The sequence below is a fragment of the Schistocerca serialis genome, chromosome 5 (assembly GCF_023864345.2).
Source record: "Schistocerca serialis cubense isolate TAMUIC-IGC-003099 chromosome 5, iqSchSeri2.2, whole genome shotgun sequence".
Classification (NCBI taxonomy): Eukaryota; Metazoa; Arthropoda; class Insecta; order Orthoptera; family Acrididae; genus Schistocerca; species Schistocerca serialis.
The window spans coordinates 348,362,760-348,387,421 of NC_064642.1; the positions used below are offsets into that span (position 1 = coordinate 348,362,760).

The 24,662-nt window shown below is 38.7% G+C and overlaps 1 protein-coding gene across 4 annotated transcripts in view; it reads right to left on the reverse strand.

Annotated features, from left to right (window-relative positions):
• The window catches only part of LOC126481133 (glycerol-3-phosphate dehydrogenase, mitochondrial), a 181,178-nt gene that overhangs the window by 53,820 nt on the left and 102,696 nt on the right, over window positions 1-24,662 (reverse strand). Inside the window, exons 1-6 of one of the 4 annotated variants that reach the window (XM_050104682.1) lie at window positions 2,195-2,449; window positions 1,534-1,642; window positions 1,275-1,431; window positions 966-1,188; window positions 642-805; window positions 219-525 (exon numbers count right to left, since the gene is read on the reverse strand). In XM_050104682.1, the coding sequence (XP_049960639.1) occupies window positions 219-525; window positions 642-805; window positions 966-1,188; window positions 1,275-1,431; window positions 1,534-1,629 (947 nt within the window). In that variant the 5' untranslated portion in view covers window positions 1,630-1,642; window positions 2,195-2,449. Of the gene's footprint in view, window positions 1-218; window positions 526-641; window positions 806-965; window positions 1,189-1,274; window positions 1,432-1,533; window positions 1,660-2,194; window positions 2,450-24,662 lie in introns of those variants that run through there. The other 3 variants (XM_050104683.1, XM_050104681.1, XM_050104684.1) reach the window with 3 other exon arrangements.

Below are 24,662 nucleotides of genomic sequence, written 5' to 3' on the forward strand. Positions count from 1 at the left end.
TATGCAGTTTTAATAATTTTCTAGTTCTTACAGACTACTGTAAACTATTTTGTACCAAAACAAAGGTGGCAACTAAGAGATCATTTAGTATTGTTGATATGACGTGACACAATGATTTGTCCACTAAGAAAAAGTCTGAGTGGATGATTTTCGACAGATAAAGAGCCAAATTTCAATTGCATTAGATACACGAGTTCATAAATATTGTACGAACATACCTATAATAACCGGGAAGCACAATGTGAACCCCCGAGCTAGGGCAGCATATTTCTCTTGCCTTAGCATCAGCCATCTTTCGTATATGGTCCGTAAATGGCCCTGTAGCATTAATTATGCATTTTGCTTTCACATCCCATTCTTGACCAGTCAGTTCATCTTTCAAATGAGCCCCACACAGAATTTCTTTCCCATCTTTGTCTTTGTCTTTCAAAAGGCTTGTCACACGAACATGATTTGCTACTGTTGCTCCATGTCTTGTGGCCGTCAGAGCTATTGCCAGATTCATGCGTGCGTCATCTTGTTGGCCTGGAAAGTAATTTATGTAGAATTCAAGACGAACTGCAGCAAAACTGTCACTGTCACAAAAATGTTGTACTGATAGCCCATATTTGCACGCCATTTATTAAGTGATTCATCCTTACCATCATAATATACAATAGCTCCACGTAGCTTGTCTCCCTGCAGCATTGGGAACAGCTCAAGTGCATTAGATTTTGACAGATAGTATGAACTCTTAACAGTTTTTGTCCCAGCAACCAAGTCGTACATTTTGATGCCAAACCAATAATATGGAATTTCCCAATACCTGTCAATTTTAACAAACTTTTAGTTTGTTTGTGAGATACAAAGAGTTATAAACACAGCAACAAATTATATATAACTGAAAGATTAAAAAAGCACAAGTTTTTGACTATGCACTGGCAAACATATCTACCATAATGAGAACTAAGTTTTAACTGACTTACGTGTACACTGGTAACATAATTGGCAGTGGTCGAGTTAAATGTGGTGCTGAATGTAACATGTTAGCTCTCTCATGGAGGGCTTCTTTTACCATACGATACTGCTCAATGTCAAAATTCATAATGGCCTTTTGCAGATACCGAACACCGCCATGAATGAGTTTCGTACTGCGGCTACTTGTGCCGCAAGCGAAGTCATCAGCTTCCACCAGTGCTGTCTTCAGACCTTAAACCAGCATTTCCAGGTTCTTATAATTATAGGTCTTTAGCAAAAAATCTAAGTTCACTATCCATCTTCATTAAGAATCTGACCTCTAGTAACAGCATCCAGTGCACAACCCGAGCCGGTAGCACCACCGCCAATTATTAGTACATCAAAATCTTCAGACTGCAATGACTTAATTTGATCTGCTCGTGGTGGCAGGTGTCTTTTTGCTCGCGGTTTGTTTTTCACTTCAGCAGCTTGTACCTGCGCACAAAACAATGAATACAATAGGGCCACAATTGTGATGTAACGTTCCTAACTCGTAAGATTTAGTTTGCGTAAACATATCTTTATAAAAACACTTACATTCAAATCATTTTCTTTAAGAAAGGTCGTAACAGTGTATGCTCCAGCTCCAAAAGCCAGTCCACTAACTGCCAGTCTTCGAACATGTGAGGCCATAGTGCTTTAAAATCTGCAGAAGAAGCAACACTAAGAAATATTATCAGCGGCATAATAAAAACTGGGTTTTATACTTGTAAACGGAAATTGACATTTATAAGTACTATTCTTGAACAAGTTAAAATTTGTAAGTCAACATAAACGTCATGGAACGCTTAAGCCCACGCCGCTATGCAGTTATTAAATTTCTTTGTCTACTAATGTGAAAATAACAGTGTTTACGGAGAATTTTTAAACCTGGTTGAGACTGATTTGCGTTTATACATTACGTACTTAATACACTATCAGACATCAGCCCATGCGCATTCCAATATGAAAGTACACAGCAACATACTGTGCTAGGCGTTCTTAAAGGATACGTACGCAGTATATGTTACGGTGGGAAAAATGCCGTTTCCGGCATCAATGAAACTATTTACGAAATACTTTCAAGTATTTCCACTCACCATCTTCTGGCTGACAACTGTCACTTTCGAATGTTATAGATTTGCGGGTTACTAAGTTGGTCAATTTATATTCATTTTACTTTATAAACACTCGAAAAAAATGTACTCAAGACACTTACCTGACAGATCGGAAACGAATTAATAGTAATCGTTACCGATCACGGTACTTCTCCTCTTCCGTACCGTGATCGCGTGCAGCTAAGGACGCGGACTAGTCGGTTTATTTCTGAAGGGATATTCGAGACTCATTTGGCAAACCTCTACGAACGCATCACATTGGATAGAAGGTGTACCCAGGTGGGGGAAACGATGTTTATTTTCGGCATTTCAGCTGACTGTATAGGCCTACGCCAGACTATGACCTTTTCAGCTGCTCTCACTTGCATAGTCCGCTTCATGTATAGAATATTGTCTACCAGGATTACACACAGCATAGATTGTGTACATGCAGCCGGCAGGTTTTGGAGCAGTTCGGGTGCGTGATACGATATTTTTCCGTATGTGCTTAATGACAAAAGTTACTAAGCGTTTGAACAACATGTATCTGATTCGGTACAATAGTAAATCATAAGGTTATTTTTTTTTTTATCCTTGGGGGTCTGGCATCAACGTACGACTAATTGTAACGTGATGTTCCTCACAACAAGAATGTGCGTCGTTTCCTCTACCTCTACCGATTTTTTTGAATTCCTGTCAATTTGACATGTATCGATTGAATTTTCCTCCCTCTTTTGATATACGATATATCGATCACTCTACCGGTCTCCGGCGTTTTTCGTAAGGCCCGTCCACACGCAACGATCTGTCTGCGCAAATGTCTGCGCACATCACATCTGCGCAGACAGATCGTTGCGTGTGAACAGAAGATTTGCACCAACCTGAGGTGTGTGCAAACCTGGAAGTTGGAGTTGGAGGTTTGAGCGAAACCTCTCAAATCTGTCGGTTCAAACCACATCTGCGCAGACAAGTTGGAGCGTGTGGACAGGAGATCGTCGCAAATCTGGCGCGAAACAGCTGTTTGCTCAGTCTAGTGTTTGTATTTGTGTGCACAGGGCATTAAAATGGCTGATACTCGTCAGTGTTCTCGAGAGTTTGTAAGTGAATTCATTGAAATATACAGAAACCACCCATGTTTGTGGAAGATTAAAAGTAAAGAAAATAGTGACCGAGACAAAAAGACAGCAGCATACAATGCTCTAATTGAAAAATTGCGGGCAGTTGGCGCCTCGGCAAACAGAGAAACGGTAATAAAAAAATAATTTCGTTGCGAACTGGCGAAATTATTTGCGGATGGATGTCGAAACTTATAATTATCTCTTAAAGCATGTAACCCCTCATATTATGAGAAAAATACTTGTATGAGAAGGGAAATTTCTCCTCATGAACGCCTGGCAGTAACATTAAGATTCCTAGCAACAGGAAGGAGCTACAATGATTTGGAATTTTCATCTGCAATATCGAAACAAGCATTGAGTGAAATAATACCTAACACATGTGAAGCTATTTACGCTTTCCTGAAAGATGAGTTTATGAAGGCAAGTCAAGTAAATTAGTCTGTCAGCGAACTGTTTACCGAAAAGAGTTATCCAAAGTTCAGAAATCTAGAGGTTCTTGTGTAGGAGTAGATCAAGTATACCAGCCAACGTTATGGTATTTTGATCTGCTTGGCTTTCTTAGTGATCAAGAAACGCCAAGACCAAGCAGGAGTACAATTGAAGATGAAATTGGAGTGCCAATGTGCGAGGAAATGGAACACGAGGTTATGTAAAACAAAACAGGTTCGCCCTGCAACTCTCGCAGCAAATTTACGTGACAAAACTGCTTTCGCTTTAGCAGCCACTGTCTGCACCATTTTGACCGCTTTCTCTGTTTCCTGCGGTTGGTCTGAATGTTTTTTGCAACACAAGTTGCGAACACAGACCACAACAGAACTTCCTCCATTTCTATTTTTCAAAATAACTGAATTAAATTTTGACGTTTTCGGGGAGCGTAGTCGCTTGCCACTGATATTTCTTTTCTACACCGACAGATGGCGGGCGAGTAGTAGATTGGGGTTTGTGTCGTGTGAACACACCACATTTGCAGCGATCTTTTGCATGTACAGACATCTGCGCCGATGTCTGCGCAGACAGATCGTTGCGTGTGGACCGGGCTTTATATGAACAATCGTCTGCATATGAATCGATTATAATGTATAGCGTTAAAAGCTTTAGTGTATATGTTACACACTATCATGGAAGAACAGATTGATTAAAAGCATCAAAAACAAAAGAATGAGTCTATACATGAACTCTATTCGACTATATATATATATATATATATATATATATATATATATATATATATATATATATATATATATATCACCAAATCCGCGATACATGATGACATTGAACCAACAAATATTTTCTTCATGATTTATGGGATTTTGGTGTAATGTACATCTGACACTGCTGATAATTACATTTTCAAAAGAAACACATATTTTCAGAACAGAAGCTATAGTTAAAAAGAAACAGCAGATGTCTGTCATGTAGCACCGAAGCTGTACACTCATGGAAATGTGTAGACCTACCTGGCTCAACGCAGATTGTCGGTATAGATCTGAAAATATGTTTCTCACACAAAGAACAAAAGTAAACTCTACATGTCATTCAAGCATTACTTAGTAATGAATAACCCCCCCCCCCCCTTAGTAATGAAAACACTTTTGTTCAGTTTTACGTTTAGTGAGTAAATAATTTTTCGCTTTCAGATATGTGCAGATATGTGTCCTCGCTTATGGAAGAACATTCAATGGAAAAAATATCATAGTCGTTATCGAACATTTGCAATTTGTCACGAAAAAACTCAAAATTATAAGGTAGATTAGGAAGACAAAAAATTACAAGACACAATAATATAGCAGGAATGAGCGCGGAGAAAACAGGTTTTACTTTCAATGTTGGCAGACAACAACAATTTTCCTTCACCAACGTCGCCGTCAGAACTTTCCTTCAACGAAACAGTGATGGTGTCGCGAACTTGTGTGATGTCGCCATTTGAAATGCATTGTGGAATGTTTTGACGTGACGGCCTGTGTCCATTGACCTTAATAGTACATTGGATACGGTATTAGCCAAATTTGAGAGAGAGAGAGAGAGAGAGAGAGAGAGCACAAACTTCATTTATCAAATTACAAATAATGAACATCTAATGAAATTGGTCCAAATTTCCAGTCATTTAAATTTCGGTTTACTAAAGCTGTGATTAATAACACAAGAATACTATTACTTTGTACATGAAGAAACGACCTAATATTTATGTAAAGGTTCTTTTATTCTGTGACTGTTTTAAATAACTGGTTAGGCTATTGAATAATGTAACCATTCATCATTTGGATTTGCAGCTCTTTGTGTTTCCCATGTTTGCAGTTAAAATTGTAGGATGTGAGGTCCGCTAGTTACGCAAAACACCGTTTTTTCAAGTATCCAAACATGTTTCAGCACCACTGTGCCATCATATGTGGGTTTCCGTTTTATTTAATCTGTTATGTGAACATTTTTGCTAAATGATTACAAAGTTATATGGATATTTAGTTCAATCATAGTTCGTTTCTTTTTGTTAGTACGGTGTGCATGATTTTACAGGACCACTCGTGTGTTATTTATTAAAGGTAGCTTGTCATCTGAAATCAAACGATGTTGATGAGAAAGTTTGTTGGGAGTTAACCTATCATCTAACGTGAATAAAAATGAATATAGGCGCGAAATACCGCGACAAACTGAAATACTTTTAGATGATAGGATAACTTACAACGAACTTTTTTATCAACATCGTTTGGTTGCAGATGGCAAGCTACCTGTAATAAATAACACACAAGTGGTCCTGAAAAGTCATGCACACCAAGTGTAAAGGTATTAATAAAAAGAAACGATCTATTGTTTGAACTAAATACCCACATAATTTTGTAATCATTTAGTAAAAATGTTCACATAACAGATTAAATGAAATGGAAACCAACAGATAATGGCACATTGGTGCTGAAACATATTTGGGTACTTGAAGAAACGATGTTTGGCATAAATGGCGGACCTCTCATCCTACAAATGTAACAATTATGCGTGAAACACATTTAGAAGATTATGCTATTCTACATAGAGACATGAGGACATACAATATCTTTTAGTGCTGTGACCAAGGACATGTTTTTTTGGTTGTCACAGTTGCCAAACTCTTTTTCAATGAATGTCATTTACAAACATTGTAGACTCATAAATGTAAGGGCTAGATAAGCTCTTATTTTCAATTCAGTAAGGTGTAGTCTAAATGATTCAAGTTTCTTTAAGCTTTAAATACACTTCACAGTTTTTACTACATTCTGAAGGCTTTGTTGGGGCTGCATTACTTCAGAAGATTAGCCCTTACCGAAGTGATGTGTAAAGTATAGATAATATGTTTGAATTACTGTTTACATCTGTGCTCTTTGTCGCACGAAGGTCATAACACGTTTTGAAGGATTAATTTCAGTAGTTTTCATACGACAGTCCCCTATTAGGATGCTTCATAACCACGTTCCAAGAAGGTAATAAACAGTAATTGTGTTCAGCAATGCATGTTGAGGAGTCAGTATTATATCATCCTTGTAGATGTTGGGAAGAGCTAAACCTCATGAACATAGTTTATTCTTTACTTTTTATTATCTTATTTTATAGAAACCAGGTAGTAATCATGGACATTGAAGAGTGTGTTGCTGATTCTGCCGACATTTTATTTGGAGTCATAATTTAAACGCTGGTATCACATACATACAAAACTTTATGTCAATAAAATCGTTAGCACCATTATTGTGAAGAAGGAACAAATGGAACCTAGGACAGTGCCTTGTGACAAATCATATTTAATCATTGAGTTACTGGATAACTGTGCCTTTCTTCTGGGTTATTTATGTGTGGGATACGTCTGACGTCTTTTTGGGCTTTCAAATGCTTTTGGCGGACCAAACAAAACTTTGACAGCATATCGTTGCCATTCAATGCTTTAAAGGATGCAGAAGAACATCATACATTACCATAGATGTAGATTCGAATAATAATAATCTTTTTGTAATATATTATAATTTTGAAGTACAGTATACAAAAGTATTTCAGCTACTTTTAAGAAACACTGAGTCGGGGTACTGGATGATAGTTGGCTACGTTAGCACTGTCTTCTTTTGTGAACTGAGGAGTTAGTTCATGTGTTTGTAAGCTATTGGGAGAGGTATAGTTGAGAAGCATATTCCAACTATGTACAGTAGTGATTGTGTTATATAATCAGATACTTTTTAAGTATGTAACCTGGAACACTATCTAACCCACAAGCATATCTCTTTTTGAAAGACTTAATTATATTCATCTCTGTCTGTGTAACTTAGTCAAGGAATTTAAGAGAAGTACTCAAATGTTTTGGGAGCCACACAGGTGTACCTGCATAGTGCTTTTCAATTAACTGAAATGCCATGTTTCTAAAATACTCATTGAACTAATCATCTACATGAGTTGGGTCTAAGAGTCTCTTATTTTCTATCTGAATAGCAATAAGGTCTGATAATGACCTTTCTCTGACAGCTTCTGATCAAATCGCTTTCCATACAGCTTATATTATTTTTGTCCTTAAAATATAACCTTTGTTACATGTTGTAGCTTTCGTTATTTAGTGAACATTTGTTTATATTTTTTACATAGTTTCCAAGTTCTGTTGTAATATTCTTGTGTTTGATAAATGTGTGGTGAAATGTTTGCTTTCTACTGGATGTATTCTATATTTATTTTTTATTGGAAATGCTGTGTCAAAATAATAGAGATACATATTGTGGAAGCTGTCAAATATACCAGTTACTCCATTTTTACTGAAACTGTCCTCCTACCTTTCCACCAATAGCATAAAATTAAATACTATGTTGTTACAATCCCTGTACTGTCTCTGTCCAATAACTTTAGTTATGGTCATCACTTTCTGTAATGTTTAATGCAGTTAACAGAGCTTGGGCTCCATGGTCAATGTAGCCTGTATTTATTATACAGGGTGAGCACAAAGTCTTACCTTGATTATAAAAATTTATAACAGAATAACCGTTTGACATAATAAGTCACATTTGATACCGTTACATAGGCTAGTGTTACTAGTTGTTATGACCAACAGATGGCGCTAGTGCTCCACAACACCGACGTGCTTCCTTAGGTCACGTTAGTTGCTGGTGAATTGGCGTCCAAGCAGGAGAAAGCGCAATGTGAGCTTTGGTTTCACGAAACGAAATCTCTCGTCAGTGCTCAGCGTAAATCTCAGGCTTCTTATGGACGCAGCCCTCCCGACGTTAAATCAATAAAGGGATGGTATGCAAAGTTGAACGAAACACGCAGTGTTGAAGACCTTCCTCAAAGTGGCAGGCCTTGTGTCAGTGATGCAACTGTTGATTGTGTTTGGCAATCTTTTCAAAGGAGTCCGTCTAAATCAAGTATCATGTAAACTTCAAATACCGCAGGCAAGTGTGGTGAAGATTCGTCAGGAAAGGCTTAGCTTGCATGATTACAAAGTGCAAATCGTGCAGGCCTTGCAACCGAATGATTTGCTGACATGTGCTGAATTTGCAACTGAAATTCTCAACAGGATTGATGGCGCTAACGATTATTTAATCGCATATGCTTTACCGATGAGTCCACCTTTCATGTCAGTGGAATGGTAAATAAGCATAATGTCTGTATATGGGGTTCAGAGTCTCAACATGCTACTGTACAGTTACAGTGAGACAGCAAAAAAGTGAATGTTTGGTGTGGCCTCATGCATAACAAGGTTTTTGGACAGTTTTTCTTTGCGGAAAAATCCATTACTGCTAACATATACTTAGACGTTTTGCAACAATTAATTGCCCCACACTTAGAAGAATATCAACCATGGATACTTTTCTGGAAAGATGGAGCACCCCCCTCCGACTGGGCTTTGATAGTGCATGATTTCCTGGATGGAACATTTCCAGATCGGTGGATTGGAAGGAATGGTCCAACAACCTGGTCACCCCACTCTTCAGACATGACATCCCTTGACCTTTTTTTCTGGGCCTGTATCGAGGACAGAGTCTTTGTCACACCAGTTGCTGACGTCGACGAACTGAAGGCTAGGGTACATGCTGCTGTGGGTACTGTGACAGAACACATGTTATGAAACACCTAGCGGGAACTGGAATACCGCCTTGAGATTCTCCAAGCTACCAAGGAAGCGCACATTGAGGTTTACTAGCATAAGTGCTCTTAAAAAACTAGTGACACTAACCTATGTAATGGCATCAAATGTAAATTATTATGTCAAACAGTTATTGCTTAATAAATTGTTATAATCAGGGCAAGACTTTGTGCTCACCCTGTATTACTATCACTCAAGCTGATAAAAGTTTGGCCAGCTGCAGCTTTTGTTTTCAGCACTAATCCTGATTGGAGAGTTCACTTTTTCTGCAAACCGAAAGCTGGTGATCGTACTTCACAGTTCAATTGTAGGTTGCCAATCTTTCAAGAAGTCTACATTTATATCTCACCAGATCATTATTTCCTTTCTATTGCTAAACATAAAATGACAATACTGAGTTCAAGTTTCAATAATTCAAACTGTAGTATCTTAGTTTCCAAAATTGAACTGCTTAGTGTAATACACTCCTGGAAATTGAAATACGAACACCGTGAATTCATTGTTCCAGGAAGAGGAAACTTTATTGACGCATTCCTGGGGTCAGATACATCACATGATCACACTGACAGAACCACAGGCACATAGACACAGGCAACAGAGCATGCACAATGTCGGCACTAGTACAGTGTATATCCACCTTTCGCAGCAATGCAGGCTGCTATTCTCCCATGGAGACGATCGTAGAGATGCTGGATGTAGTCCTGTGGAACGGCTTGCCATGCCATTTCCACCTGGCGCCTCAGTTGGACCAGCGTTCGTGCTGGACGTGCAGACCGCGTGAGACGACGCTTCATCCAGTCCCAAACATGCCCAATGGGGGACAGATCCGGAGATCTTGCTGGCCAGGGTAGTTGACTTACACCTTCTAGAGCACGTTGGGTGGCACGGGATACATGCGGACGTGCATTGTCCTGTTGGAACAGCAAGTTCCCTTGCCGGTCTAGGAATGGTAGAACGATGGGTTCGATGACGGTTTGGATGTACCGTGCACTATTCAGTGTCCCCTCGACGATCACCAGTGGTGTACGGCCAGTGTAGGAGATCGCTCCCCACACCATGATGCCGGGTGTTGGCCCTGTGTGCCTCGGTCGTATGCAGTCCTGATTGTGGCGCTCACCTGCACGGCGCCAAACACGCATACGACCATCATTGGCACCAAGGCAGAAGCGACTCTCATCGCTGAAGACGACACGTCTCCATTCGTCCCTCCATTCACGCCTGTCGCGACACCACTGGAGGCGGGCTGCACGATGTTGGGGCGTGAGCGGAAGACGGCCTAACGGTGTGCGGGACCGTAGCCCAGCTTCATGGAGACGGTTGCGAATGGGCCTCGCCGATACCCCAGGAGCAACAGTGTCCCTAATTTGCTGGGAAGTGGCGGTGCGGTTCCCTACGGCACTGCGTAGGATCCTACGGTCTTGGCGTGCATCCGTGCGTCGCTGCGGTCCGGTCTCAGGTCGAAGGGCACGTGCACCTTCCGCCGACCACTGGCGACAACATCGATGTACTGTGGAGACCTCACGCCCCACGTGTTGAGCAATTCGGCGGTACGTCCACCCGGCCTCCCGCATGCCCACAATACGCCCTCTCTCAAAGTCCGTCAACTGCACATACGGTTCACGTCCACGCTGTCGCGGCATGCTACCAGTGTTAAAGACTGCGATGGAGCTCCGTATGCCACGGCAAACTGGCTGACACTGACGGCGGCGGTGCACAAATGCTGCGCAGCTAGCGCCATTCGACGGCCAACACCGCGGTTCCTGGTGTGTCCGCTGTGCCGTGCGTGTGATCATTGCTTGTACAGCCCTCTCGCAGTGTCCGGAGCAAGTATGGTGGGTCTGACACACCGGTGTCAATGTGTTCTTTTTTCCTATTCCAGGAGTGTAGTTTCAAAAACCTAGAATATTTATTTGTAGATGACATCACTAAAATATGTTGTTTCTGGTGGTACATTTACTATAAAAAAATTATCTTAGAACTACTTGTCTGCTCAAAATCATCATAAGATTTTATTGTATGTGATTTAACATTTTTAGTCACTTCTCCTGTGTTTGAAACAACAGGTGTACATAAGCTTCTTTTGACTAGTTTTTTGTGCTATGAGTTTTTTCTGTACCAGTTTAGATAAGACCTATCGTGCTGATATGGGGCTTTATTCTGGGGTATCATAACATAGTAGAACAAACTATCAAATTACTGAAGAGATTTGCAAGAATTGTAAAAGTGGCTGGCCAAAGGGAATCACATAGAAAAAATTCTAAAGAACTTAAAATCTTGACTTTGGTAGCCATTTATATATACAAGTACAAATATTTCCTGAAATATACATCTACATCCTCTACGTGATCACTTCTGCAACTCACATTTAAGAGTTTGGCAGAGTGTTCATAGTATGTTCAGATTATTTCTTGATTGTTTCACTCTCAAATCAACATCAGAAAAATGGACTACTAAATCTTTCCATGCGATCTCTGATGTCTTATTTTAATACATTAGTCATTTCTTTGTATGTAACTGGGAGTCAACAAAGTATTTTGGCGTGATCTCTCAGGGTTTCTCAGTGTGATTGAGGAATGGTGTACTGCTGGGTGTTATACCATGTGGTTGCTTCCATTTTAAGTATAATATTTCGATGAGCAACTCAGCTGTCTTCTTCAGACGTCAGAAAAACTGATAAAGGGGGATGGAGGTTCCAATATAAATAACACTTGATGTCTGGAACTGAATTTATTGAGACATCACTATCACATCCACCAGAATTTGCAAACGCTGAGAGAAAGTGCAATTCATGAACTATTAGTTTGAACTCTGAGAAACAAAGGAGCATCAAAGGGCATAGTGGGTATAGGGAATCGATCTTAGCTATAAATAACAGACTGAGACCACCAATAGTCCACAGCTAGGCTGGAATCCAGGAAGTGAGTACACATAACAGTAAAACTTGCAACACCTGAAGAAGATGGCCAGGCCCATCACAAAAATATTTAGCACAAAATGGAAACAACAACTAGGCGGAACACCTGAAAGTACACCATTAATATATTTTGGCATTCAGAGAAGGAAGTTTGTGCTCGAAAAATTCGTGAAAGATCTTATTGTAACGAAAAATACATTTGTTTTAATGATTGATGCCCCAACTCACTAATTATATTAATGACACTCTCTCCCCTATTTCGTGGTAACACAAAAAACGAGCTGTCATTCTTTGAACTTTTTCGATATCCTCCATCCATTCTGTCTGGCAAGGATCCCATACAGCACATCAATACCCTAGCAGAGAAGGATAATGTAGGCAATCTCTTTAGTAGACCTGTTGGTCCTCCCAAGTGTTCTGCCAACGAAATGTGGTCTTTTATTCGTCTTCCCCACAATATTTTCGATATGATAGTCCCAATTTAAGTTGTTCATAAATGAAATTACGAGGTATTTATTTGAATTTGCATCCTTTAAGTTTGTATTATTTATCACATAACTGAAATTTAGAATTTTTGTAGTACTCTTGTGGAGGACTTCACACTTTTAATCATTTGGAGAAAATTGACACTTTTCATAACATGTAAGTATCTGGTCTAAAACATTTTGCAATTTGTTCTGACCTTATCAAGACCTTTCTAGATTGTAAACAAGGCCACCTCCTACATTGTTTACATAGATTGGGAACAGCAGTAGGCCTATAACACTTCTTGGGGAACCCAAGATATCACTTCTGTTTCACTAGATGACTTCCCATCAATGTGAATTGTGAGCTTTATGACAGGAAATCACAAATCCAGCTGCATAACTGATAGAATACTCCATAAGATGCAATTTCATTATCAAACACATGGGAAGAGTGGTGTCAAAAGCTTTGTGAAATCTAGAAATACAAATCATCTTGAGAGCTACTGTCAATAAAACTCATTACATCATGTGTATATAGAGCAAGTTGTGTTTCATGAGAACGATATTTTCTCAATATGTGCTGGTTATGTCTCAGCTTATAGTTTTCTTCAATGTATTTTGTAATGCTGGAACACAGCATATGTTCCAAAATCCTAGTACAAATCGATGTTAGTGATATAGGTATATAATTCAGTGGATTCTATTTTCTTTCTTGTGTGTTGCTGAAACCTGTGCAACTTTCCAGTATTTGGATATGGATATTTAGTCGAATGAGTGGTTGTATATTACTGCTAAAATGTAGCTATTTCATCAGCATATTCTGAAAGGAACCTGTTGGTATACATTCTGCACCAGAAGAGTTGTCTTTATTAAGTGAGTTAAGGTGTGTCTCTACCCTGATAGTATCAACTTCCAAACTGACCATGTTCACAGCTGCTTTTAATTGTAATTGAGGGATATTTACCACTTCTTCTTTAGTGAAGGAATTTCACTAGATCATATTTAGTAACTCCATTCCAGTAGTCCTGTTGTCATCAACATTACCATAGCCATAAATGCAGTGAAGATACTGATTATGTCTTGCTGCTGGTGTATTTTACATAAGACTTGAATCTCTTTGGATTTCAGGGCATAGTTTCGTTGTGGAAATTATTAAAATCGTATTGGATTGAAGTCTGTGTTAAGTTTCGAGTATCTGAAAACCATTGCCAATCTGGGAGATTTTGTGTTTCTTCCAAACTGCGGTGCTTGTTTTGTTGCTTCTGCAACTGCACCCTAACTTTTTGTAGCCTAGGGGATTTTTCCCATTTGGCATAAAACTATTAACTGCCATCAACACTGTTTCTTTGAATGAGAGCCACATTTGCTCGATTCTTACATTTTTAGCATGTAAGTAGTGGAGACAGTGTAATAGGGAGACGTCATGTGAAATTTTTTCTGCTTTTCTAAACATGTTTTGGTTTTGTTTTTGGTGGGTTCAGATGCTACAGTATTCAGACTCACTAAAATAACCTTGAGATCAGTAACTTCTTGTTTGTCATGACAAGCACTGTTTGGTAAGGATTGTTGTTCGCTGAGAGGTCTAATGTATTATCACAACCATTTACTCTTCGTTGGGCTTCTTGACTAATTGCTCAAAATAATTTTCAGAGAAAACATTTAGTACAATCTTGAATTATGTTTTATACCTATCACTGGATTTAAAAAGGTATTTTTGCCAAAATGTTGAGTGAAGATTGAAGTCACCACCAACTACATTTGTATTACTTGGGTTCTTATTCAAAATGAGACTCAAATTTTACTTGAATCTTTCAGCAGCTATGTCATCTGAGTTGAGGGTTTGTAAAATTAACCATTTATTAATTAATTACAGTTCTCAGGTATAACCTCAATTCATACTAACAACAACTATTTGCTTCTATTTCACTTCAAGACTAATTACTTCTAACAGCAACCAGCATGCCACCACCTAATGGATTTAGTCTATCTTTTCTGAATACTGTTATGTCTCTGGTTAATACTCTGGCTGAAAGTATATCTAGATTTAGGTAGCTTCCAGTACCTACAACGATTTCCGTTTTAGTGCATTCTTTGAGTGCTTGGAACTCGGAATCTTTCCCAACACAGCTACAGGAATATACTACTACAATACAAATTTTTGTTGTGAGGATTGAGCAGTATCAGACAGCAATGTTCATAAGTATGCATCAAGAAGATTTTTTGCAGAGAAATACTTACAACAACCTTATATTAAAAAGTGCTCTACATCAACTTCCATGCAATGCTTTTTTCTTTAAGAAACAAGCAAATTTAACAACTATGAAGGTTGAACCGAGACTTATAAAAAGCTGGCATCAACAACTTCTACAGCATTGATGAATGTACAAATATTATTATTAAATTAAATGTAATCCATGTAAACACCTATAGTGATTCCCTAGAGAAACAGCTGGTGATAGTGCAGTGTGAACAGAGACAGTGATTGTATTACCCAGGAAAGAGAACTAGTTACCTAGCTAGGTTGGCAGCACCACTATGTATACAACTGAGAAGTAGGGGGGGGGGCGGTAGCAATAGTGTACACTGCAGTATTCTTACAGGTGGAGCACTGTCACACATTGCATGTCCTTACTAGCCATTGAATGAAGTGCCATTTAGAACAAGAACAGAAACATCGAGTATTAGTTGTATCTCTACTTAACTGCTAACAATGCTTCTCTGGAAGTATCCTCAAAACCACCTTGCTGGTGATGGCACAATTTTTTAGAGTTGTGTCTCGTGATTCATCGTTTGCTCTTTCAGTCGTGCAATGATCATACCCTTTCTTTGTTTGAAACTATGCTGACTCACAGAATTATATTTTCAGTTTCCTCGTTCATCAAAGTATCTACAATAGTGAGTACATACTTTTTTGGAGTCATTCACAGCCTTCCCTGTCTTCCCTAATGCCACAACAGTAAAAGCTAATGAAACAGTACCAAACATGGACTGACTGTTTGGTCTAATGGTTAACGATTTTGGCTAGTATCACTGAGGCCCCAAGTTTGATTCCCAGTGTTTATTTCAATTTTTCCTTCGGTGGAAAGGTCAAGGAGGAGATCCACTCAGCTTTGAGAGGCCAACTGAAAAGCTACTTGTATTTAAAGGAAGCAAAATTGACTCTCAGGTAGCTGAAGTAGTTTTGCATTGGAAGGCTTACACTACATTAGATGACACAGTACATTTATTTATTAGCAAAAAAATCATCAGGCAGTGTTTGTTTGGGTTGGAGATTGATATGCCTGACGTATTATAAGCATGGGTCTTATTCTTTGCAAGATTCCATAGCAGTTCCATAGGATTTGGGTCTAGACAGTATGGCAGCAGCAAGAAGGGAATCATTTTCTTGCAAAATTTTGTGAACAGAATAAAGGGGAGAAGCTTAGTGCTCCATAATTAACGCCAAAATTTAAGCTTTTCTTATCAATTGTCCAAGGTGGCCGCTGAGTGAGATGACAGATATTTCCTTTGTCTTCTAAAGGAACTTATTTAAGAGGAAATAGTGTTAAATTTAAATTTTCTTTGTTTTGTATACTTGCTGTAGTGTCCGTTTGTGTCACACAACTGAATATTAGCGTCCCAGCAAACATTGTTCTTAAAAAACTTATTCTTTATCTGAAGTACCGATAATCGCGACATAACCCGAAATTTTGCGTGGCATAAACTCAAAAAATTCTATTAATGTTTTCTTGATAGTGCAAAATTCGTTTAAAAAACAGCTACTAGTTTCATCAGTGTCTATTGTAGCAATAAAAATGCAATTAAACGTTTCTAAATCGTATTTAAGTAACACATTTCGTATTCCAGAATGAGATTTTCACTCTGCAGCGGAGTGTGCGCTGATATGAAACTTTCCTGGCAGATTAAAACTGTGTGCCCGACCGAGACTCGAACTCGGGACCTTTGCCTTTCGCAGGCAAGTGCTCTACCATCTGAGCTACTGAAGCACGACTCACGCCCGGTACTCACAGCTTTACTTCTGCGAGTATCTCGTCTCCTACCTTCCAAACTTTACAGAAGCTCTCCTGCGAACCTTGCAGAACTAGCACTCCTGAAAGAAAGGATATTGCGGAGACATGGCTTAGCCACAGCCTGGGGGAAGTTTCCAGAATGAGATGTTCACTCTGCAGCGGAGTGTGCGTGAAAGGCAAAGGTCCCGAGTTCGAGTCTCGGTCGGGCACACAGTTTTAATCTGCCAGGAAAGTTTCATATCAGCGCACACTCCGCTGCAGAGTGAAAATCTCATTCTGGAAACTTCTCCCAGGCTGTGGCTAAGCCATGTCTCCGCAATATCCTTTCTTTCAGGAGTGCTAGTTCTGCAATGTTCGCAGGAGAGCTTCTGTAAAGTTTGGAAGGTAGGAGACGAGATACTGGCAGAAGTAAAGCTGTGAGTACCGGGCGTGAGTCGTGCTTTGGTAGCTCAGATGGTAGAGCACTTGCCTGCAAAAGGCAAAGGTCCCGCGTTAGAGTCTCGGTCGGGCACACAGTTTTAATCTGCCAGGAAAGTTTCACATTTCGTATTGTTTACTAGTTGGATCGACGCGATCTGTGCCTAAATTTTCCGAGTTGTAAACGTTTAAAAGCCTGACCAAACAAGGCTGATAACGTGAATTTTCTAAAAGCAAAATAATTACGAATTCATTCTTCTGTCATTGTATCTGTAAACTATTACAAAAACAACAACAACCTCACACAAGACCTTTGTGTTTTTTTGTTTACACACAGCCAATCTCGCGACCTTGAGAAATTTAACACATTGTTTAAACTTAATTATTCTTTCGAAACTGACGATGAGTGAGAAATCTCGCGAGCTGTTATAGGGTAGTGAGTAGAGGGATTTGTTGCCAATCTTGTAGAAAATATTTTCACCAGGGGGGATGCAGTGGGAAGAATGTTGGAGGCTTTCTCCTGGAAGTGCAGAGTATACAGTAGGAACATTTTGATTGGGGAACAGGAAAGGAAAATCTGTGCCCTTGAGGCACAGTTGGAGGAAGCAAGGAAGGAACACATAAGGATCAATGGAGATAGGGGGGAGGAAGACGGTTGGGAACTGGCAGCTGATAGGAGGATAGGAAGAAGGAGAACGCGATCTGACAGTTTTATCATCAACACCAAAAAAGGTATCTACCAGTGACAGAGTTAATGGAGAAGAGCCTCAGGTAGAATGAGGAGCAGGAAATGTGCAGTACACTTCAACTGAGGCCAAGAAGCCTAGGAATGTACCAAGTGTAAGGAAGAAGAAACTGCTGCTGCTAATAGTAGCCATGGGCGAGGTGTAGGCCCTAAGTTACAGGAAAGTTTATGGGCAGCATACCAGGCCACCAGTATCTTCATACCAAATGAGAACTAAGTCATGTGATAGAGGACCTAGAGTCTTTATGTAAGGACTTACAAAAGAGGACCATGTAGTGATAGTGGGTGGGGCGGGAAACTGTTTGGACATGTGGCATATGACATAGTTGGTGACCTCGACTAGATAGCATCCATGACTCATGGCACCAACGTAAACTTTGTTGAGCTGTTCTGTCGTCATGATCGATCACACCTTGATGGAGCTGTAAGTCGAATCAATGTGAGGTTAGGGATGGCTCTGAGGACACCAACTTTGCTCATGTTTCTCTGGTGCCCGTCAGGACTATCAGCAGATGTGGTTTCACTAGGCATGGCCCACACTTAAACATGACTGGGAAGGGAAGATTGGTACAGCTGATTCATGAAAGATACAGGGTGGATCTCGGGCCACACATGGACATGGTTGTCATAGTTAGGAAAAGTAGGTCTTTTTTAGGATAAATCCAGACAACAGGTTCCCCTGCCTAAAGAGTATCTCCAGCAGTTTAAAAAATACTGAAACAATCACTCACAAGACAGATTTCAACACTTCAAATATCACACATACCTGATGTCACAAAGAAAAACAAACCATTGGAAAGAGTAACATGGGGCATTTCACAGACTCAACAAACCTCCATCAAAATGTGCAATCAATAAAAAATAAATTAATACAGCTATTAGAAGTTGAGATCCAATCTTTGAACTGCACAGTAATTTGTATTACTGTGCACTGGTGTAGAGACACAGAAATGCAACATGTAGTATTATCATTGTATGAAAGGGCAAACTCTTACAGCGGAACTACTTCAAGGGTTGGAGAATCATGCATTTATATCAGAAAAGGAGCACAGTTCAAATGAAGACATGACCTCAGTATACTAAGTGAAGACAAACACTTTGAAATATCAGCTATTGAATTTACAGGGCTTGATACCGCCAAGATATTAATCATTTTGTGTGTGTATAGATGTCCCAATGGTAGTATGGACGCTTTTTTCAAGAAATTAACTGAAGTTCTAGATAAAGTCTCAAATACAAAGGTCAACATAATTCTGTGTGGGGACATTAACATCCACACTAATATCATAAATGAATCCAGCAGCACCTTCATAAACATCCTTCAAAGTTTTGGCATGTACCTATTGGTCAATAGTGTAACAAAGATTACTACAATGACTGCATCAGCAACTGACCATGTGGCCACAAATATGGACAGAGAAAAAGGAGATGTAGCCATAAAAGATATCAGACTACCAGATCATCTCTGTCAAATAACAACAGTAAAAGCAGGCATCGAATCATTCCCTTATCTACAAGCCTACAAACGACATCTATCATAAATCAAAATAAAAGATTTTTCAAAAGAACTAGAAAAACAAAGCTGGGATGAAGTGTATAACGAAATCAATGTGAATATGAAATTCGCTAAATTCTCCACATTGTTAAAATTGAACTTTGAAAAGTCATTTCCAAAAGTATGCATGCCTGCATCAACATCTCACAAAAACAGATGGATAACAGAAGGTATTAAGAAGTCCTCTCAAACACTTAAACACCTCAGTTCCACGAAAAATATTCACAATGATCCAGAATTCTTAAATTTGCATCATTCATACAAAAAGATTTATAGGAAGGTTTCTGTAGTGGCAAAAATAAGGAGTCAGCCATAGTAGAATTCACAAAAGTTGTATTTGATGCTACTGATAAAGATAAGTGTGTCACAGGCTTAGTTTTGGATCTTCCTAAGGCGTTTGATACAGTCGACCACAAGATTCTATTAAATAAATTAGAAGCATTAGGAGTAAGAGGGGTAGCTAATGACTGATTTTGATCATACCTAGCAGATATGGTACGAAGAGTAGAGATAACAGATACTTAGCTGTAAACATTTACTAAAACACTTATCAGAACCAAAAGACATTAATATAGGGGTTCTACAATGTACATATTTGGACCAATACTATTCTTGATACACATCAATGACTTTCCCAGTGCCAGCCAGTGTGACCAAGGGGTTCTAGGTGCTTCAGTCTGGAACTACAGTCGCAGGTTCGAATCCTGCCTCGGGCTGGTTGTGTGTAATGTCCTTAGGCTAGCTAGGTTTAAGTAGTTCTAAGTTCTAGGGGACTGATGACCTCAGATGTTAAGTCCCATAGTGCTCAGAGCCATTTTTGAACTTTGCCAGTAGTGTTACTCATGGTGAAAAAATTCTCTTTGATGATGACAGATGATTGGTCAATAAGCAATAAAGTGATATTGAACACATAGAAAACTAATGCCATAAATTTCAGTTTGAAGACGAAAAATGGCAATGTTAAATTAAATGTAGATGGCACTTCTATAGACTTGGTAACAAATCCAAAATTTCTATGAATGAACATTGATTCTCAATTGAAGTGGTGTGAACATACAAAGGTACTTGCAATCAAAATGTCATCAGCATGTTATGCCCTTAGAATCCTATCATCAGTGTGTAACATGCAGTGTGTTTTAGTTACATATTATTCATATGTACACTCAATTCTTAGCAATGGCATTCTTTTTTGGGGAACAAAGGTACAAAATATGAATGCAATTTTCAAACTCCAGAAAAGAGCCATAAGAATAATAGCGCAAAATACTAGTCAATTCTCAGTGTAAATATCTGTTCAAAGCACTGGGGATTTTAACCGCTCCACGTGAATGCATTTACCAGTCAGCTGTACACATAAAAAATAACATTGCTAATTACTGAACAAACAACTCTGTCCATGACCATTCAATAAGAGATAGACTCAACTTACATTTACCAAGAAAAAATAAACATAAAACTCAAAACAGCATTTTCTACCAAGGAATAAAACTGTACAATAAATTACCAAAATAGATTAAAGAAATTGCAGAAACACACTTAGTTAAAAAGGTAGCTAAAAAGTACATGTTATGCAATACATTTAATACATTGAAGGATTATTTTGATAAAACAGAGTAGGGGTTTGATAAGAAAATGCCATACTAATAAATAATAATAGTAGTGATTATAAAATATCCAACATTCCACATACATCTTTATGTTTTTTCCTTCTTTTTTCCTTTCTAGAAATACTTATGCCCAAACTATGCATAGCACGATACTAACACCTCCTCCTCTTTCTGAGCTCAACATCTCACTCATTATGGATGGATGCTGAAACAGTTTTTCAGGATCGCAAATGGGAACTTGCAGTACATAAAATGGCCCGGAGATCACCAGTGTGTGTGTGTGTGTGTGTGTGTGTGTAGTGTTATGAAACAATGTGTGTATAGTGTGTGCAGCCACTGATAGTGATATGAGTAAAGAGTGTGACATTACATAATTTAATAAGTTATTTCTAAAAAAAGTATTGTACACCAGGAGTTAATCTAATGATTGTCTCTAACTAGAAGTCTGAAAATATATGTGTATATGAATTAGCTTATCTTAAATTGGTCTAAACTTGTAAATAGTTTGACATATCATATATCCTTGTAAAAAGAGATCTACGGATGAATAAATCTACTACTACTACTATCTCTAGTTTTTTCTGTCCATTTCTACATGACCAGAAAATCCTCTCGCCCCAAATTTTTAAAGTCTCGATTTCCTATGCATACACACCCATGTCTTCGAAACTCACTATCATACAATGACAAAATTTTGTAGGTATGCTCAACAGAAAAAAAGACCACTCTAGACAAAACAGCAGTAAATTCGGACCATTTGGCAATAATAGCAGGGAGTAACATCACACAGAGGAAGGGAGTCATTGATCCTCGAAATGTGATATATCTGATGCACATTCTGTACCTGCCTACTTCCTATGTGTAAAGATTCCTTACTTGGCTGGCTAGAAGAGATCACTCCAGAACGACTGTTGGCTAGGAGACAGATTATGCACATGACTGAACTTAAGAAAAGCAGCGACAGCAACTCGGTACTAACATAAATGAGGCATGGAGGCAATAATAGTTTTAAGAATACGTTTTTAAGGGTGCTCTAACTACACTCATACTTGACTGTTAACTGGAAATAACTAAATATGGAACTCGTATTACACCTACAAGATTATAGCTAAAATCGTCTATTTTCATGTTTTGCAAACTAAAATTATAGGATGTGCATCTTGGTATGCACATTAATGAAGAAAATTAGCTGACAGGTGTTTATGATCTCGTATGATCCCAGAGACCACTTTCTTGCATCAATTTTCTCGTTTGTAATGGTTTGGGGAGCGAATTGACGATACGAAAATGCATAGTTCTTTATTTTTTCAACGAAAGAATTCACTAGAAAGAAAACGACCATCAAATATGTCAATGAAATAAAGAGGAAAAGGTTCTTGTTCTTGTTCTTGTTCTTCTTCTTGTGGTTCACAATCCTGTGAGGGTCTTCGCCTTCTTCACAATTTCCTTATATTATGCTATCTCGTTTACTTTCCTTCTCTGTCCTCTGATTCCTAGGGCTCTGATGGTTTCTTCCATGTCGTCCAGTCATCGTTTACATGGTCTTCCTTTTAATCTTCTTCCCACCAGTTTACACTGGAAGACCATCTTTGTAGTTCTTGTGTCCTTCATCCTTAGGACATGACCCAGCCAGGCTACTCTTTTACTTTTCATTAGCCTTACAATAACAGCTCCGTGTATGAGACAAACTAACCCATAATTGGTCCTTGCTCTCCAGGTACCATCATTATTTCGGATCTCTCCAAAAAAAATCAAATGGCTCTGAGCACTATGGGACTCAACTGCTTTGGTCATAAGTCCCCTAGAACTTAGAACTACTTAAACCTAACTAACCTAAGGAAAGCACACAACACCCAGCCATCACGAGGCAGAGAAAATCCCTGACCCCGCTGGGAATCGAACCCGGGAACCCGGGCGTGGGAAGCGAGAACGCTACCGCACGACCACGAGATGCGGGCGGATCTCTCCACAAATTTTTCGTAATATTCTTCATTTAAATATTCCGAGTTGTTGTTTATGAGTGCTTCACATCAATATGTAACCACTGGCCTAATCTGAGTTGTTGGTTCACCATCCTAACTGGCAGTAGTCTTTTAAATTTATGACAATACATACTATTACTTAAAATGGAGATTTTTATTTCAGTGGACATGGGATTTACTTTATTAGAGGTGACAGTTGGTTATTGATAATTAATCCTGAAAGTTCGGCTTTTCTTGTCTCTAGCTGCTTTTTTCTGCCCCTTTTTTTTACATGATCAGTAACACCCCCCATTCTTCCATTTCATTGAAGAATTGAAATTCTATGCATAAAATGTGATATTCCCTAAACTCCAATCATAAAATTTGGAGGCAGAACTAGTAGTACAAAAAATGATGAATTAAAACACTATGTCTGATGGCAAAGTTTCACTGCAGGGACAGCGAAAATGTGGTAAGCGATAAACTTTTTTCCTTTTGTTATTTTGTGGGTGGGGGAGAGATGGCGACAGCAAGAAAAAGTTTCGAAAAGGGTTGAAACTATATGTGAAGTTTGTTGGAAACTACTAAGTGCTCTCATTCTCAAATGCTGGATGAATAAAGTCTGGATAATTTGCACTCGAGACAAATATGCAGTTTCTAATTTTAATCCTTGTCTTATTGTGTTAAATCTTTGTGAGTAGATTATGACAGTATTTCACATTTTTAAATTCTGTAAATAATTATGTTACATACTGAGAATAAAGTATTTGTTGCTCCAGGAGCCATTAGATAGGCAACCTGCAACTGGGTTTCTTGCATTTTTCCCCATTTTAGCAACTTAGTAATATAGTTAGACCGAAGTTTTCTTTTTATACTCAGAGGAGAAATAAACATGAAACTAAACTCTCCATTCACAGGAATGAATGTTACCTAGTGCTGTTGTGAAGACAATACTGTTTGCACACTGTTACTTTACAACATTTTGTTTATAGTGTAGTGTGTACGAATACATGTTTCATCTAAATATATTAGTGCCTGCTTTAATTATGATGCTTCATTTTCTATAAAAAATATAATGTTGGGTGCTCTTTTTGCAAGTACATCCTCCTCTCCACATGATTAGACTTGTTCATTCTGGCACCTTCCGAAATCAAATCTCAAGGAGGCATCAGTTTTTCTCAGAATTTCTTTGCTGGGCTGAAAGGCCTATTCTCTACAATCAAACCTGGAATAGGAATTGTGAGACATCCTGTATATGCTATGTACTAGACTAATAAATATTATTTACTTAGCTAGTCTGTAAATATTTTGTTAAATGTTTATATGATGGTGTTAGTATGGTGTTGTATCTGACTAGTATCTGGAGAGTACTATGGATGTATAACTGTATTCTGATATAAGTTTGATTTATATAGCACATAAGGACCCCATTCCGCCACTAGGAGTGCCAGCATAGTGCACAGTTGACACAGTTGAAGTGGCTACTTTCACTGGTGTGGAGGGTGCTCATTGTGTGTTTTTGTTTCATGAGGTGAAGTCTGAAACAAGAGTTCAACGTAAATTTTGAATTCTTTAATTCCACAGGTCGATGAAGGTGACCAGCAAAATGGTGTACAATCTCATTTCCTCACAGAAGTTCGAGGTTTCCTCGATAATCACTTCCCAGGTAGATGGATTATCTGCGAAGGGCCAATCACATGGCCACCTTACTCTC